General features: G+C 42.4%; 1 protein-coding gene across 1 annotated transcript; it reads left to right on the top strand.

Annotated features, from left to right (window-relative positions):
• Positions 1–269: 269 nt before the first annotated feature.
• On the top strand, positions 270–11,194 carry LOC143289764 (suppressor APC domain-containing protein 2-like). The gene is made up of 6 exons (XM_076598866.1): positions 270–1,321; positions 4,782–4,930; positions 6,290–6,433; positions 8,095–8,196; positions 9,503–9,616; positions 10,530–11,194. The coding sequence occupies exons 1-6, from the start codon at positions 448–450 to the stop codon at positions 10,650–10,652; spliced, it is 1,506 nt and encodes a 501-aa protein (XP_076454981.1). The 5' UTR covers positions 270–447; the 3' UTR covers positions 10,653–11,194.
• Positions 11,195–15,076: the final 3,882 nt, after the last annotated feature.

Raw genomic sequence — 15,076 nt, 5'->3', positions numbered from 1 at the left:
ATGAGTTGCGGCATATGTTCACAGAAATCCAGACTCTGGATCTTTTTCAGATCAAGTTTACAAATAAATACTAATATATTTTTATTACTGCTCATGAAATACCCTATTTTACTTATCAGTATTTTCCACTGACAATATCATTAAAGATTTTTTAATGTGAAATAGAGATTGAAATTACTTGTCCGAATAAGTGTGACTGGTTCAAAATGTGAGACTCATCCAATCGCATTCGGTTTTACATTGAGGAGACGGTCCACAGAAGTGTCTGTTTGAAAGCACATTAGCATGCTGCCAACCCCCTGAACGGTGCGAGGGCTACCGACAGATATAGAGGGCTGTCTACATTTTTTGTTGCAGAAATTGCAAGACCAGCGTGAATTGATGGAACGTGATCGTTTCTTGTGATTCAACTGCGCGCTTTGTAGACCCTTTTGTTTGTTCTGCAGAATGACAACCCCAACAAATCTCAAGGCTGAAGTTCAAGATGGATTGCCAAGGCAATTTGTTGCATCACTGAAGATACTGTTTGATATTTTGGATGAAGAACACTCAGGCTTGATTCGTCTGAGAGACATCGAGACCAGGTGGAGCGATGAAGGGGTGAAGGATTTACCATCGGGGGTGATGGAGGGCCTGCGAAAGGTAGCTCCTCCGAACGGTCTCCTTACTTTCGAAAATTTTGTGTCTGGTCTCAAACTGGCATTGTTTCGCGGAAACGATCAAATGAAAAGACGCTCAATGAGTGCGGGCAGCGGAATCCAGAAAGAAAACCGAAGCCCCACTGGATCAGTCCCGGGTACGTCAGTCGGTGCCAAACACCCGTCTTCCCCCAACCAGCCCCTGCAGACTTCTCCAGCTAACCGGCAGCAGGGCTTCGCCGCATCAGACGTCAGCGGCAAGCCGGCTGCAGGAGCGGGGAAACACAGATCGGCCATTCCGCATCACCAGCAGAAAAGCCCCACAGATGCTAGACCAGCAACAGTTGCTGTGAAACCGCAGCTCAGCAGTGGAACTGTCAATTCCAACCGCCATCCGCCACCTCCTCCCCATAACTCATCTGACCAGCCCCATCCCTCTTACCCATCATCCCGTTTTCCTCCACCCAGGCCAGAGAGATCTCTTAATCCTCAGGTTGTGCAGAAATCAGGATCAGAGATTAACCCTCCCCATGTTCCACCTCGTGATCAGCGTCAAAACCAGAAAGTTGTGACTGAAACAAAAAACTGGCAGAGAGACTGGGTGAACAGCAGGGGAACAGTCAGCCCAACAGTTGTACGAGACAGACCCCCATCTTCGGATGACCCTCAGCATGCCATTTATGGTAACCATTTGATGATAGCATTGAAAATGCAAAATAGTAAATAAAAAAAAGGCTATTTTTCTGTTTGCTGTGCGTAGAATATTTCTGTTACAGAACTTCAGATTGTTTGAGAAGGCCAGGAGTCACATGGCAGGCAAAAGTGAGAGGCCAGAAAATCAACATCAGTGGTCATCAGTTAAGCTGGCAGTCTGTATTGAGAAATGGACAGGCACCAATATTAGAAATGCTGTGTTAGATTGTCTGTCTGAACCCTGCATACAGTAGTTACTTCACTAATGGAGAGGAAGGTGGCAGAATCATGAGAATGGTTAAGATGCTAATCTGCCAATACAGCAACCATGATGGTCAGGGTTCAAATCCTAGTCTCACCCTTTCTCATTAGTCAGACTGGAAAATAAATCTGTGTGTCTAATCATTTGGATAAGATGATAAACAAAGCCCAGGTTAGCAGCACACACTTTGTGAGCTGAAAAATAACCCATGACAACAAAAGGATTGTCCTCTAGCAAAATTCTGTAGCCATCTACCTCACACATCTGCTGATAGGCACACAAATATGCATGCGCTCAGGCCTGACTAGTGTGTTGGGTTATGCTCTGGTCAGGCATCTGCATAGCAGATGTGGTGTAGCACATGACTTTGTCAGAACATTGTGATCCTGCCTTGAGAAACTGAAATTTCAAAGAATTTGTTTGCTAATTAGGAACAAAATATTAAATCTTGATGGTATACATGTATATATATGTGTATGATAATATATAAGTACAATTAACATTTTTTGTTTTGCTGAATTATATAGTTAGTTGTATATAATAGTAGGAAATAACCAGTCGGAAGCTGTAGGGTTGTGTGTGTGTGTGTCTGTGTGTATATATATATATTTTTTTTTTTAAAGTATGTACACATTACTTAAGTTGGTTTTCATAAGAAAATGTTTTAAGCTTCAGTGGTTTTCTTTTTTTTTTCTTTTTTCTTTTTTTTATACCAGTGAGAGTATTGAAATCTGATATTATCAGAGAACTTGGTGCTTTTCAAACAGCAAATTTTCTATAAAACCAGCAGATCTAGGACCAGTAGAAGGCAGACACAAACAGGAGTGGTGTCACTCTTTACCCTGTGAAAACAGCCCAGTGGCAGAGTGACAGCTTGCCCCCATGTGCAGTAGAGCAGAAAAAGAAGAATAGCCTTTCCACTTTCCATGCACACAGCCTCAGGTGGGCAATTTACGGCTAGCGCTCTGTTGGAATGACGATCTGTCATGGCTCATTAAAGAAGTATTTAGGCGAGATCCTTTCAGCTTTAGGGGTTTAGCGGGTGCTGGAGTGCAGGTGAGTCAATCACTCAGTGTCACATCTTTTGACGTTGTCACAAAGGTGTTGCTTTTAATTGGTCAGTGTATGTGTGTGTGTGCAACTGTGTGAGAGAATTTGTGTGTGTGTGTGGTGTGTATTGGTGTTTGTGTGTTGTGTGTGTGTATCGTGTGTGTGTGTGTGTGTGAACATGCATACATTTGTATGAAACTGAAAGGGGAAAGGTCAAAGACTGTCATTAGTGTCAGTGTGTGTTTGAAAGAGACCTTGTGAGAAACCGACTGTGTGTGTAACTTGAAAGAGACTGTATGCATGTAATGATGTATTGGCATGTGTGTGTGAACCCTTTTTTCTGCTTCTCATTTCATTATTAGAGAGAAAATTTCTTTGTCATACAAACCTTTGAGTTTGATTTTGAATATGATGCTTGCTTTTCTTTGTGTTGTTCCCGCTTTTGTTTATTTTATATTGACAGCTTTTCTGTAGTATCAGTATGTGTTCCGGTACTGGAAATAAGTGCGGCTTATGTATGTATGATGTACAGTTTTTTCCAAAATTTAGTGGGTGCAGCTTATATACCAGTGCGCTCAATAGACCGAACTTTACAGTATATCAAATATATATTATATATGTAAATGATTTTTTAAATAAGTGTTTAAGATAATTTTTTATGATTCTACTCTCATCTCACTCTCAGTGTTGTGTTATGAAATTGGAAGAATTAAAAAGCATGAGACCTGACCTCTGATGCAGTATGACGTACTTGAAAGGTGTTAACCCTTTCAGTTTCACCGCCATGGTCGCATTTTGGCACCAGCTAGGTAAAGCACCCATGTCACTGAAATGCAACCAGTTGATGGGCCTTTTGTGCATTAAACTAATGCTCTTAATTTTCAGTGGTAGGATTGGCCATTTTTTTCTACACATCACAGGGGAATCCTTAGCTATTCTTAGACACCATCTTTTCTGTGGTTCCTGCACAAGGTTAATTTGCACTTTAAACTGACTGGCAGTGAAAGGGTTAATGCGAGCAAGGGACAGGTGGTCATAAATTTAGTTTAATCTGGTGCAAAAAGCAGCGTGGATCAAGGTCAATCTGTCCACACTTCTGCGGGTCAGTTGTAAGTTGGTATGATTTAAATATCAAACATACTGTAGTGTGATTCATGTCCAAACAATGGATTGATGAACGTATCCGGTGTGTGTGTGTGTGTACTCTGTGTGTGTGTGTGTGTGTGTGCACATAGGGGGGGTGGGGAGGGAGGAATCAGTACATCAGTGTTAATGGTGTGGTGGCCTAGTGGTGTCCACCTAGGAAGCGAGAGAGTCTCAGCATACAGGATTGAAATTTGAATCACACACTCAGCAGTATTTTCTCGAAGTTCTGTCTCTACTAGACCTTGAGTGGTGTTCTGGATGCTAGTCTTTCAGATGAGATGAAAAACTGAGGTCCCGTGTGTAGCATGCACTTAGCTTAGCGCCTGTAAAGGAACCCATAGCAACATGAGGGTTTCACTGGAAAAAATATGCACAAAAAACAGTTTATAAGAAAGAAATAGACTGGCAGTTTCACTTTCAGGCAGGAAAAAAAGTGGATGACACTACACTGTAGCGTTGCTCTGTCCATGGGTAAAGCAGCCTGAATTTCACACAGAGAAATCTATTGTGACAAAATAGTTATACAATACAGTTCTGTATTCCCCTCCTGATTAATTCTCAACAGCTCATCCATTTCCAGTATGAACTAAAATGACTGTGAGTGAGTGAGTGAGTTTTGATAGTTTCAGAATTTGTTGGTAGTATTTTTGATTGTGTACAATTTACGATTGTGTGCTGTGACTTGTGTGTGTGCGTGCACGTGTGCTTGTGTGTATTGTGTGGGGGTGGGGTGGATGAATAGTTTTCAGTGACGTTTGGTATCTTGTGTTCAGTTTTTCCTTTTTGATATTTACACATTATGTGTTCTATTTGTAAGGGCTTATTTTCAAGATAAGGCATTATAAACGCTCATAATAATAATAATATCAATGGACATGTCCAAACTGTTGCTTGATTAATGTATTATAATGTGTGTGTGTGAGGGTGGTGGTGTGGGGATCAGTACATCAGTGTTAACGGTGTGCGATGAAGGACAGACTGTGTGTCTCCAGCCAACATTGACCAGTTCCAGCACAGGAAGACGGAGGAAGGGGGACAGGCCCATGCTCCTGGCCTGCAGCATGCTCCTGGGAAAGCCACAGTGCGGCGACATGGATCTGGTCGACGGCACACACTTCAGAATGGGGTGGATCAGAATATGGTAGGATGCTTTATAGTTTACGTTTTGCCTACCTTTATTTAATTTTTTTTTTTTCCCCCATTCTAAGTTTCCCTGTGGGATGTCTAGGGTCTTTTAGTATTAATACTAGTAATAGCATCCCCTCATTCTGGAAATTCTCTTTTCAACTGAAAAGCTCTCTATATTTCTGCCCTTTTTTTTTCTTTTTTTTTTCCCTTCACTTTTGTCTTCTTTTTCTGCCTTCCCAGTCCAGTTCCCTTTCGTTTTTCGAGCAAGCCTTGAGCAGCTTGACACCTTTTTTTTTCTCTCTTTCCTGCAGTCTGATGCACTGTGCTGTTTGTTGTGGTGATTAGGTAGTGAGATTGTAAATTGTCTAGCTGCAGTGTTGCTTGCCTTTTGGCTTTTCTGGGGGGGCGTGGGGGGTGGGGGGGGGGTGTAAGCTGTTTTTGTTTGGGTTTTTTTGTGTTTTTTTATCCCTTTTTTACGATTTTTGGTAATTTGGGGATAATAAATCATGAGGAAAGGCTGACATCCTCAGCACAACCTTGTCTTATTTGCCCTAGGGTTAAGATGTCATGAACTGTGTTTTGTGGGTTTGTCTTGGTGATTTGTGTGTGTGTGTGTCACTGTGTTTGTGTGTGTAATGTGACAGTTTTGTGTTAATGTGGTTGAGTATTTGTGTGTTTTGACAGTCCTGATACAGCCCTGTGCAGTTGCTGGGCTATGATCAACAATAAACAATATAATATGTACATCATAGTGTAGACTTGTATATGTGTGTGTGTGTGTGGATGTGCGTATACAGGCACATTCGTACATGCTTAACTTCTGGCATATGTTATGTACATCATCATGTAGATTTGTGTGTGTGGTCCTGTGTATATTGGCACATTTGTACATGTTAGACTGTACGCTGGCATATCTTCTTCGTCGTTTGTGGGCTGCAACTCCCATGTTACTTGTATACATGTACATGAGTGGGCTTTTACGTGTATACCTGTTTTTACCTGCCATGTAGGCAGCCATATTCTGTATTTGGAGGCGTGCATCTCTGGGTATGTTCTTGTTTTCATAATCCACTGGACGCTGACATGGATTGCAGGATCTTTAACGTGCATATTTGATCTTCTGCGTGCGTATACACACAAAGGGGGTTTAGGCACAAGCAGATCTGCACGTATGTTGACCTGGGAGATTGGAAAAATCTTCACTGTTTACCCACCAGGCGACATTACCGAGATTTGAACCCAAGACCTTCAGATTGAAAGTCCAACACTTTTAACCTCCCAGCTATTGCACCCGTCGCTGGCATATGATATGCACATCATCAGTTCATGTAGATTTGTGTGCATGTTCAACCACTTGCCTGTCGGTGTGCAGATCAAGAGGATGCAGCAGCTGGAGGAGGAGGGGGAGATGCTGAAGCGGGGGCTGGAAATGGTTGAGGTGGCCCGCGACTGGTACCTGCGTCAGCTGGCTGCTGTGCAAGACAAGCAGAGGATGCTGGGCAAAGTCAACCACAATGTGAGTCCTGCACGCTTCATCAAGCCTGTCTTCCTCCTCCCTGTCACCCCTCCGACTCCCCTTACCCTTCCACACACTTCCTATCCCTCTTTTTCTTGCCCCACCCACCCCCCACCCCCACCCCCGGCCCCGGCCCCCCTTCCCAGCACCCCACCACCACCACCACTCTCCCAAACCAACCACCTTTTTTCTTTTTCTTTTTTTATTTTTAAGTGCATGTCTCAACAGCCTGGGGAGAAATCATGCACACGCGTACATGTATAAAAGCAGTCATAAAATGCATGTTGATTACAAATGCAGAAGAAGGAAGGCTTTTTTTTAGGCAGTGCAGTGCACAAGGCATTTTGAATCGTGCGTAGGATCATGAACATAAACGTGGCAGTGCCTCATCTCTGAATACAGTTGACACTTGGTAAGTTTCTGATGAACTGAAAAATAGAACAGTTGGTTAGTTTCTGATGAATCAGAAAACAGAACTGTGAAAACAGCATCTGGTTCACAACAAAACAAAATAGCTTTATAGACTGTTAATGAAACAAACATAATCATTTGTGGTCTGGAACTGAAATTGTGGAATTGAATGTTTTTATCTGGTTCAGCCTTTCACCCTGCCATTGAACAGGAAAGCCACTTTGCACTTATCTCTTTGATTGCTTATGTGGATTGCAGTAACAATTACAACAACATGAATGTGACTTATTATAAATCATGACTATAAAACCAGCTGCCGTGGCGAGGTGGTTTGCGTCACAGACTGACGACTGGGAGGACGCAGGTTCGAGCCCTATCAAAGATGTGTTTTTTCAGCCCGTGGCTGGCTGCTTACCCACAGTTGACCACACAGTCAGAAGTCATCCACTTCATGGATGCGTCGTTGGGAGTGTTGCTCAAGTTTCCTGACCAACACTGCAGGCGTCTGTATCTCTCAGGCTGGTTGACACTGGGATATGGTATTATGAGAGTACAGCCCTGTCAGGTAGTCCCAACCTAAATGGACCGTCACAGTCATAGCAGCGTCTTCCATCACCATCATCATCATCATCAGAGATGCCGGCTGTAAGGATTTGGCTGTATTTTGTTACGCTTGATCGTCGTTTGTTCCGACGTTACGCCAACATCAAAATTGTTCTGACGAGTACATTTTCGACTACATAGCATGGTCACATGCTTTCCTGTCATAACATTACCCAGACACTCTAGACCTATCGATCACGAGGCCAGGGCAGTCACTACTAACCTTGGTGTCACGTGATGATGCTGAGGTAATTGCGTGCCTGTTTAGATAGAAGCAGCATTGAGTGGACCAGTCAGCTTAATCGTAGCAGTGGCACCATGTTGCAGGTAGTCCCGAGTGTTTGGATGCCTTGTAAGTGTATGTTTGCTTATGTGGCTCGGAGTCCAAATCGTACTGCCAAATTCAAAATGTTCCCACTAAATTTCCTGATTGTTCCTACAAACACGTGACAGGGGTTGGTATCTGCATGATTCATCATCATCAAAATATAGAAAACAAAATGATCCAAATTCTGGGGCACACACACAAGAAAAACCTACCCTGTTATATGCTGTCATTTCTTATGTCATGATTACCCATGAATTCTGGAGGTTGGTATGGATGTCATGAGAAGTAAGAATGGCTGGACATGTCCCTTCCCTCACAGGACAACTCATTGGAAGCCCACCAGGAGAGGATGAACTTTCAGCGCGCACGAATCTCCGAGGTCAACCTGCAGCTTCGTACTTTGGTGGACAGCTCTGAAAAAGTGAGTCTTACTCGCAGGGTTCCGCTTGTATATTTATAGAGAGACAGTCATGGAAGTCTGGAATTTGTGGAAAAGTCTTGGGGTAAAATGAGAGAGCCATTCTCAGGGCTGGGAAAGTCTGGGGAAATTATGTTTAGACCTTCAGGATCTGGAAAAGTCTTGTAATTTTTATGAAAGAAAAACCCTTGAGCAGTACTATGTAACACCTAAACATGCACAGCAGTCACCCCTGTGGGGAATGCAGGTCTGATGAGCTATTGACAATGCTGTTGCTGCTGATGTTGGGCTTTGTCCCAGTGGTAATGCGCCCAACTTGGAGGCAAGTGTCCATGGGTTTTGGACTTAGATAGGGACCAGGCTTTTCTCTCTCACCCTCCACTAGACTTGTGTGGTGTCTCCACTAGACTTTAGACTTGTGTGGTGTCTCCACTAGACTTGTGTGGTGTCTCCACTAGACTTGTGGGGTGTTCTGGGTGCTTGTCATTTGGAGGAGTTGGTCAATTGAGATCTGTGTGACTGGCGCAATAGCCAAGTGGTTAAAGCGTTGGACTGTCAATCTGAGGGTCCCGGGTTCGAATCACGGTGACGGCACCTGGTGGGTGAAGGGTGGAGATTTTTACAATCTCCCAGGTCAACATATGTGCAGACCTGCTAGTGCCTGAACCCCCTTCGTGTGTATATGCAAGCAGAAGATCAAATACGCACGTTAAAGATCCTGTAATCCATGTCAGCGTTCGGTGGGTTATGGAAACAAGAACATACCCAGCATGCACACCCCCGAAAACGGAGTATGGCTGCCTACATGGTGGGGTAAAAACAGTCATACACGTAAAAGCCCACTCGTGTGCATATGAGTGAACGTGGGAGTTGCAGCCCATGAACGCAGAAGAAGAAGAAGAAGAGATCTGTGTATACAGTGCACATGAAAAACAACAGCCCACTTCAACAAAAGGGTTTACCTCAGTCAAAATATTGTAGAAAAAATTCACTCTGGTACTTGGCAGCAAAAGAAATACTCTTGCAGGCAGGGAAAAGGAAAGAGAGAGAGAGAGAGAGAAAGAAAGAAAAAGGGGGTAGTGGCACTATACTGTGGCAACACACTGACTCTGAAAAGAGCAGACTAAATTTCACCAAAACAAACAAACAATAAATCTGTTTTGACAAAAAGTAGCACAACTTGGCACAACTCAACTCCACACTACACAGCACAACACAGCACAAAACACAACACAACACAGCACATCACAGTGCAACGCAACACAGTGCATTGCAACACAGTACGATTGTTATCATTCACTGTTTGCAGGGATTTCCTTTACACATGAACCTGGCGGTGACGCCTGTGGCAAACGGCTCCAGTTCAGGCACCAGCGATGGCACCATCCACATTGTCCGCGAGCAAAATAGGAGACTGACCCAGGTTTGCTGTTGATCTTGCCTAAGTGTGTGTGTGTGTATGGGTGTGTCTGTGTATGCGTGAGGTGGGGAAAGGCATGTATGTTGGTAGAAAACTTGAGAACAGGAGCCAGTTGCATTGCTCGGACGGAAGAGCCTAGTATAGTCGTAACCCGCTACTAACTGTGTGTGGTATGGAACTGACCAATGGCGTAGTGCGGTCAACATAGGCATTTAGTCACGTGTAACTGTCAAAAAGTTAGAACCAAGCAATGCAACTGGCACCAGGAGAATTGGGGACGAGGTCTGTTAATGTGTGTGTGTGTCCATGTATTTTTTCCTGCGTGCCGTTTTATTTGTTTTTCCTATCGAAGTGGGTTTTTCTACAGAATTTTGCCAGGAACGACGCTTTTGTTGCCGTGGGTTCTTTCACGTGCGCTAAGTGCATGCTGCACACGGGACCTCGGTTTATCGTCTCATCCAAATGACTAGCCTCCAGACCACCACTCAAGGTCTAGTGGAGGGGGAGAAAATATCGGCGGCTGAGCCGTGATTCGAACCAGCGCGCTCAGATTCTCTCTCACTTCCTAGGCGGGCGCATTACCTCTAGGCCATCACTTACACCAGCGTAACCCAACCTGTCAGAGAGGATTTCTTCTTCAGAATTTTGCCAGAGGACAACACTTTTGTTGCCATGGGTTCCTTTCCAGTGCGCCAAGAAGCATGCTGTGCACAGGACCCCAGTGTATCATCTCTTCTGAATGACTAGGTGCTCAGTTTGATTTTCCAGTCAAACGTGGGAGGACGTGCGAGACGAGGAATTGAACCCAGCCCCCTCATGGACTCTGTATCGGCATATAAGCGTCTCGACCATGGTGTCGCCTTCCAGCATGAGAACGAAAGTGCACTGAGCAGTGGTTTGTGTGTTGTGGCCGCAGGACGTGAGGGAGAAGTCGGACAGGATCACCAAACTGGAGCAGGAGAAAGCCAGTCTGATCCGAGAGCTGTTTGAGTCGCGCTCCAAACACAAGTCCAACTACGATGACACCACCTTCATGTGAGCTCTGACCTGACCTGACCTGACCTTGAGTTCAACTCTTGACACCAGCTGTATGGAAGTGGTAGACAGCAAGGTATATGATTGAAGCAGTAGACAGTGTTTAATGGAATGGTAGACCAGGTTTATTGAAATGGTAGACAGCAACGTTTATTGAAACGGTAGACAGCAAGGTTTATTGAAGTGATAGACAAAGTTTATTGAAATGGAAGAAAACAAACTTGAAATGGTAGACAATGCTTGATTGATATGACAGACAACACTTTATTGAAATGATAGCAGTGTTTATTGAAAAGATGACAAGGTTCAGGGTTTATTTGAAATGGTAGACCAAGTTTATTGGAATGGTAGACAGCAAGGTATATTGAAATGGTTGATGTTTATTGAAATGATAGACAAAGTTTGTTGGAATGGTCTACAGCAAAAGTTTATTGAAATGATAGACAAGGTAGACAACAGTTCATTGAAATGGTAGACAACAAGGTTGAATTTTCATTGAAAAGTGAAAAGGCAAACGACAACCAGTCATGTTGTGCATTGGTTGTGTTTGATGTCAGGCTGGTGGTATGTGTTCATAGAGCTTGCTCATGTGGTGTGAAGTGTTCAGTGTAAGTTAAAGTATTATTTGCGTATGGATTGTCAAAGCATATCTTGTACATTATACGATTTATAGTATCCATGTCAAATGCGATCATCCCTGAAGGAAAGAGTCTGAAGTCGGCTATCATCATTCTGCACAGGCGTAGAACGAACAGAGAGAGATGAAAGTTACAGGCTTTAGATGTTGATAGGTCTGTGCACTACAGTGATTCATCTGACACATTTGTTGCTGTGGGCAAAATGCATGCTGTGCAGATTTTGTCTTGAGAACACCCTCAAAAACGGAGTGCAGCGACCTATGTGGCGGGATGAAAACAACCGTGCATGTAAAATCCCAGTGATTCATAAAAATGAACATGGGAGTTGCATTCCAAGAAAAAGAAGAAGTTTTGAGAATACTTTCATTTTGAGGCTGTCTTTGAGGACATTTGTAATGTTGGAAACTTTTTCAAAACTGTGTGATAGAGTGACTGCAGCAGACCTGCTGTCAGGCTGTGTGTGACTGGTGTGACCAGGGTTTTCATTGGCAGAGCAAGAGTTCAAAGTACTGTGAAGGACACAGAACAAAACTGAAAATGATTATGAGTACAAGTCAAGTAATCTTCATTGTCTCCAAAGAGATAAGCATAAAAAAATGCATTTAAGAGACAGTGGTAATCTGGTTCATCTGGTGGCACTGTATGGAGGTTCATTAATATCTATGTCACTGTCGACATTTCATCATGTTTGTAAACCATGTTTGTTCTGTAGCTTCTGATCTATTGGAAATTGACTTTAGTCAGTCAGTGATATTGTTTGCCTGGGGACATTGCTGCAGATGTGTGGGCGTGCATTCGAGAGTGTTTGCACTCAAGAAAAGGTTCTAGTAATTGAGAAGTAGAAACTGTATGTTTGACATGGGACAGTTTAATTCATTTGACATCTAGATTAGTCTTGTATGTTTCTGAACCCTACAAATGATTTTTTTTTTTAATGAAACAGTTATGTTGAATGACAAAGCAAATGAGGATCTATATTTCTGGAACCGTAAGATACAACTTAATTGTCTGAAATTCACAGAATTTGTCTTTTGGCTTGACGGGCGCAATAGCCGAGTGGTTAAAGCGTTGGACTGTCAATCTGAGGGTCCCGGGTTCGAATCACGGTGACGGCGCCTGGTGGGTTGAAGGGTGGAGATTTTTCCAATCTCCCAGGTCAACATATGTGCAGACCTGCTAGTGCCTGAACCCCCTTCGTGTGTATATGCAAGCAGAAGATCAAATACGCATGTTAAAGATCCTGTAATCCATGTCAGCGTTCGGTGGGTTATGGAAACAAGAACATACCCAGCATGTACACACCCGAAAACGGAGTATGGCTGCCTACATGGCGGGGTAAAAACGGTCATACACGTAAAAGCCCACTCGTGTGCATACGAGTGAACGTGGGAGTTGCAGCCCACGAACGCAGAAGAAGAAGTCTTTTGGCTTGAGTACATGTGACATTAAACATACAAAGCACAGTCACTTTCAGAACGGTAACATTCATTAAAATGTGTATTTTTCCTTAAGGCAGACTCTGTGTATCATCTTAGTTTCAGAGCTGAGTGGGTGTTCCGAATCGTTCAAAATCTGCAGGGCTTTGCATTTGACAGCATGATGGCACAGATCACACAGGGACAGTTACTGAAGACCTACTATATTTCCAGCCAGTCTCACTGCACTTGCCCTGCTCCCAACTCCCAGATAGTTAACACCATGAAGAGATACTGAATAAGAGTTTGCTTTCAGCAAGACTTTTGTGCACAGTTTGGAGAATGCTTTTGGCTAGTATTACAATAAATTATTTTAGGTTTCTGAGAAGGTAACCGTTTTTGTTGAGCTTTCTTAAAGCATACGTGATGACAGTGAACAGTCAAGTTGAATTTCTTATCAGTGATAGCTAAACTGAGGCCCTGTCTCCACAGGCTCACCATCAGTTTCTGGAGTTCGTTTTCATTTTGCCTTCAATGCAACGCTTATTCCTTTGCTTCTCCACATTTAAATGCTGCCGAGACTGAAGGATAACGTTTATACGCTTCACTTCAGTACAGGAGAGGAAGCTTTTACCATGGATGGGGATTTGGTTGTCTTATTAATTAAAAAGAAAAAGAAAAAAAAGCAGTGTTGTCTCTGTTCTTGTAGAGTATTGCAGTGACTAACAGGTTTTGGTTTGAATTTACATTTCATGCTGCAGTACACTGAAAGAAGTCTTTCGGGTTTCTCTAAAGAGCTCCAGTGTTAAGAAGACAAGGCCAGTGTTTGGAGTCAATTATGTTTTTGGTACTGTTGTTTTTTCTGATGTGAACATTACTTTTTTTTTTTTTTATTTAGCAATGTGTGTCTGTCACGCTGACTTTGAAGTCCAGTTATGGTGAAGGTAACTGTTTCTGAAACTCCTGTTTTTGTTGTCCTGATAACTTGTGGATTGATTTTTTTTCTTTCGGGTGATAAATTTAGATATCTTTCTGTGGTTAAAAAAATTTTGTTTTAAATTGTCAGTGATAGTAAAACCATCTTCAGTTCTAAATAATAAAAAGAATATACTTGATATGTATGTAAAGATGTTTTGGTCAGTGTTGACATATTTTTGAAAAAGTGACACCAACTTTTTGTTTGAGAAGTAGCCAGTAATAGTCCCATTTTCTGGTGCCATCATGTTTTTCATGTATTGAAACAGCAACAGAAGAGATGTGAGCAGTTTGGGTATTTTGGATGTCTGCAGCTGCCCTTGGTAAACGTGGTGTGTTTGGTTGTGTGTGATTTCCTGGCATCTGTTGAGACGACAGTATCAGTATCAGTAGCTCAAGGAGGCATCACTGCATTCGGTCAAATCCATATACGCTACAGTATCAGTAGCTCAAGGAGGCTATCACTGCGTTCAGTCAAATCCATATACGCTACACCACATCTGCCAAGCAGATGCCTGACCAGCAGCGTAACCCAACGCGCTTAGTCAGGCCTTGAGAAAAAAAATCTTAAAGAAATAATTTAATAAAATAAAATAAAATAAAATAAAATGAATAAATAATGATAATAATAATGAAAATAATAATAATTATGGTATTTATGAGGTGCAGAATCTTGATGAAATCAACTCTTAAGTGCACAAAAAAAAAGATTAAAAAAAAGATGAAAAGGCTAAAGAATAAAAAGACAATAATAATGATAAATAAGCAAATAAATGTGAGACAACAGTTCTGCCATTGTGAGAATTCTTTCGCTATTGTTTTGCATTTTTTGTTACTTTCTCCACACAGCCTGTTGCCCTCATCCATGAGTTGCCCATGGACATTTTGGATGTTAAAATAGAAGTTTGTATTTTGTGTACATACTGCATTCAGGCTTGTGATCAGGTAGTTTTTCCCCCGATGGATGCAGGGGGTCTTTCAGTAGATAGCATCATTCTGTGGAACTTCTTTAATTGAAAATTCCTTTTTTCTGTTTCTCTCTTTGTTTCAGACACTTTTTCTTCCTTCCTTGTCTACTGATTTTTGACTCACTTGTGTAAACAAAGTGAGTCTATGTTTTAACCCGGTGTTCGGTTGTCTGTGCGTGTGTGTGTGTCAGTGTGTCTGTGTGTCCGTGGTAAACTTTAACATTGACATTTTCTCTGCAAATAGTCAGTTGACACCAAATTTGGCATAAAAATAGGGAAAATTCAGTTCTTTCCAGTCATCTTGTTTAAAACAATATTGCACCTCTGGGATGGGCACAAAAAAATTAAAAAAAGAAGCCTAATTATATGCAAATTGCATTTACTGTCATATTTATATTTTTTGTATTCTCTAAACTTGCCACTTTGACCTCT

The sequence above is a fragment of the Babylonia areolata genome, chromosome 14 (genome assembly GCF_041734735.1).
Source record: "Babylonia areolata isolate BAREFJ2019XMU chromosome 14, ASM4173473v1, whole genome shotgun sequence".
NCBI lineage: Eukaryota > Metazoa > Mollusca > Gastropoda > Neogastropoda > Buccinidae > Babylonia > Babylonia areolata.
The sequence above is the reverse complement of the archived record's forward strand: the minus strand, read 5'-3'. Positions and strand labels throughout refer to the sequence as shown.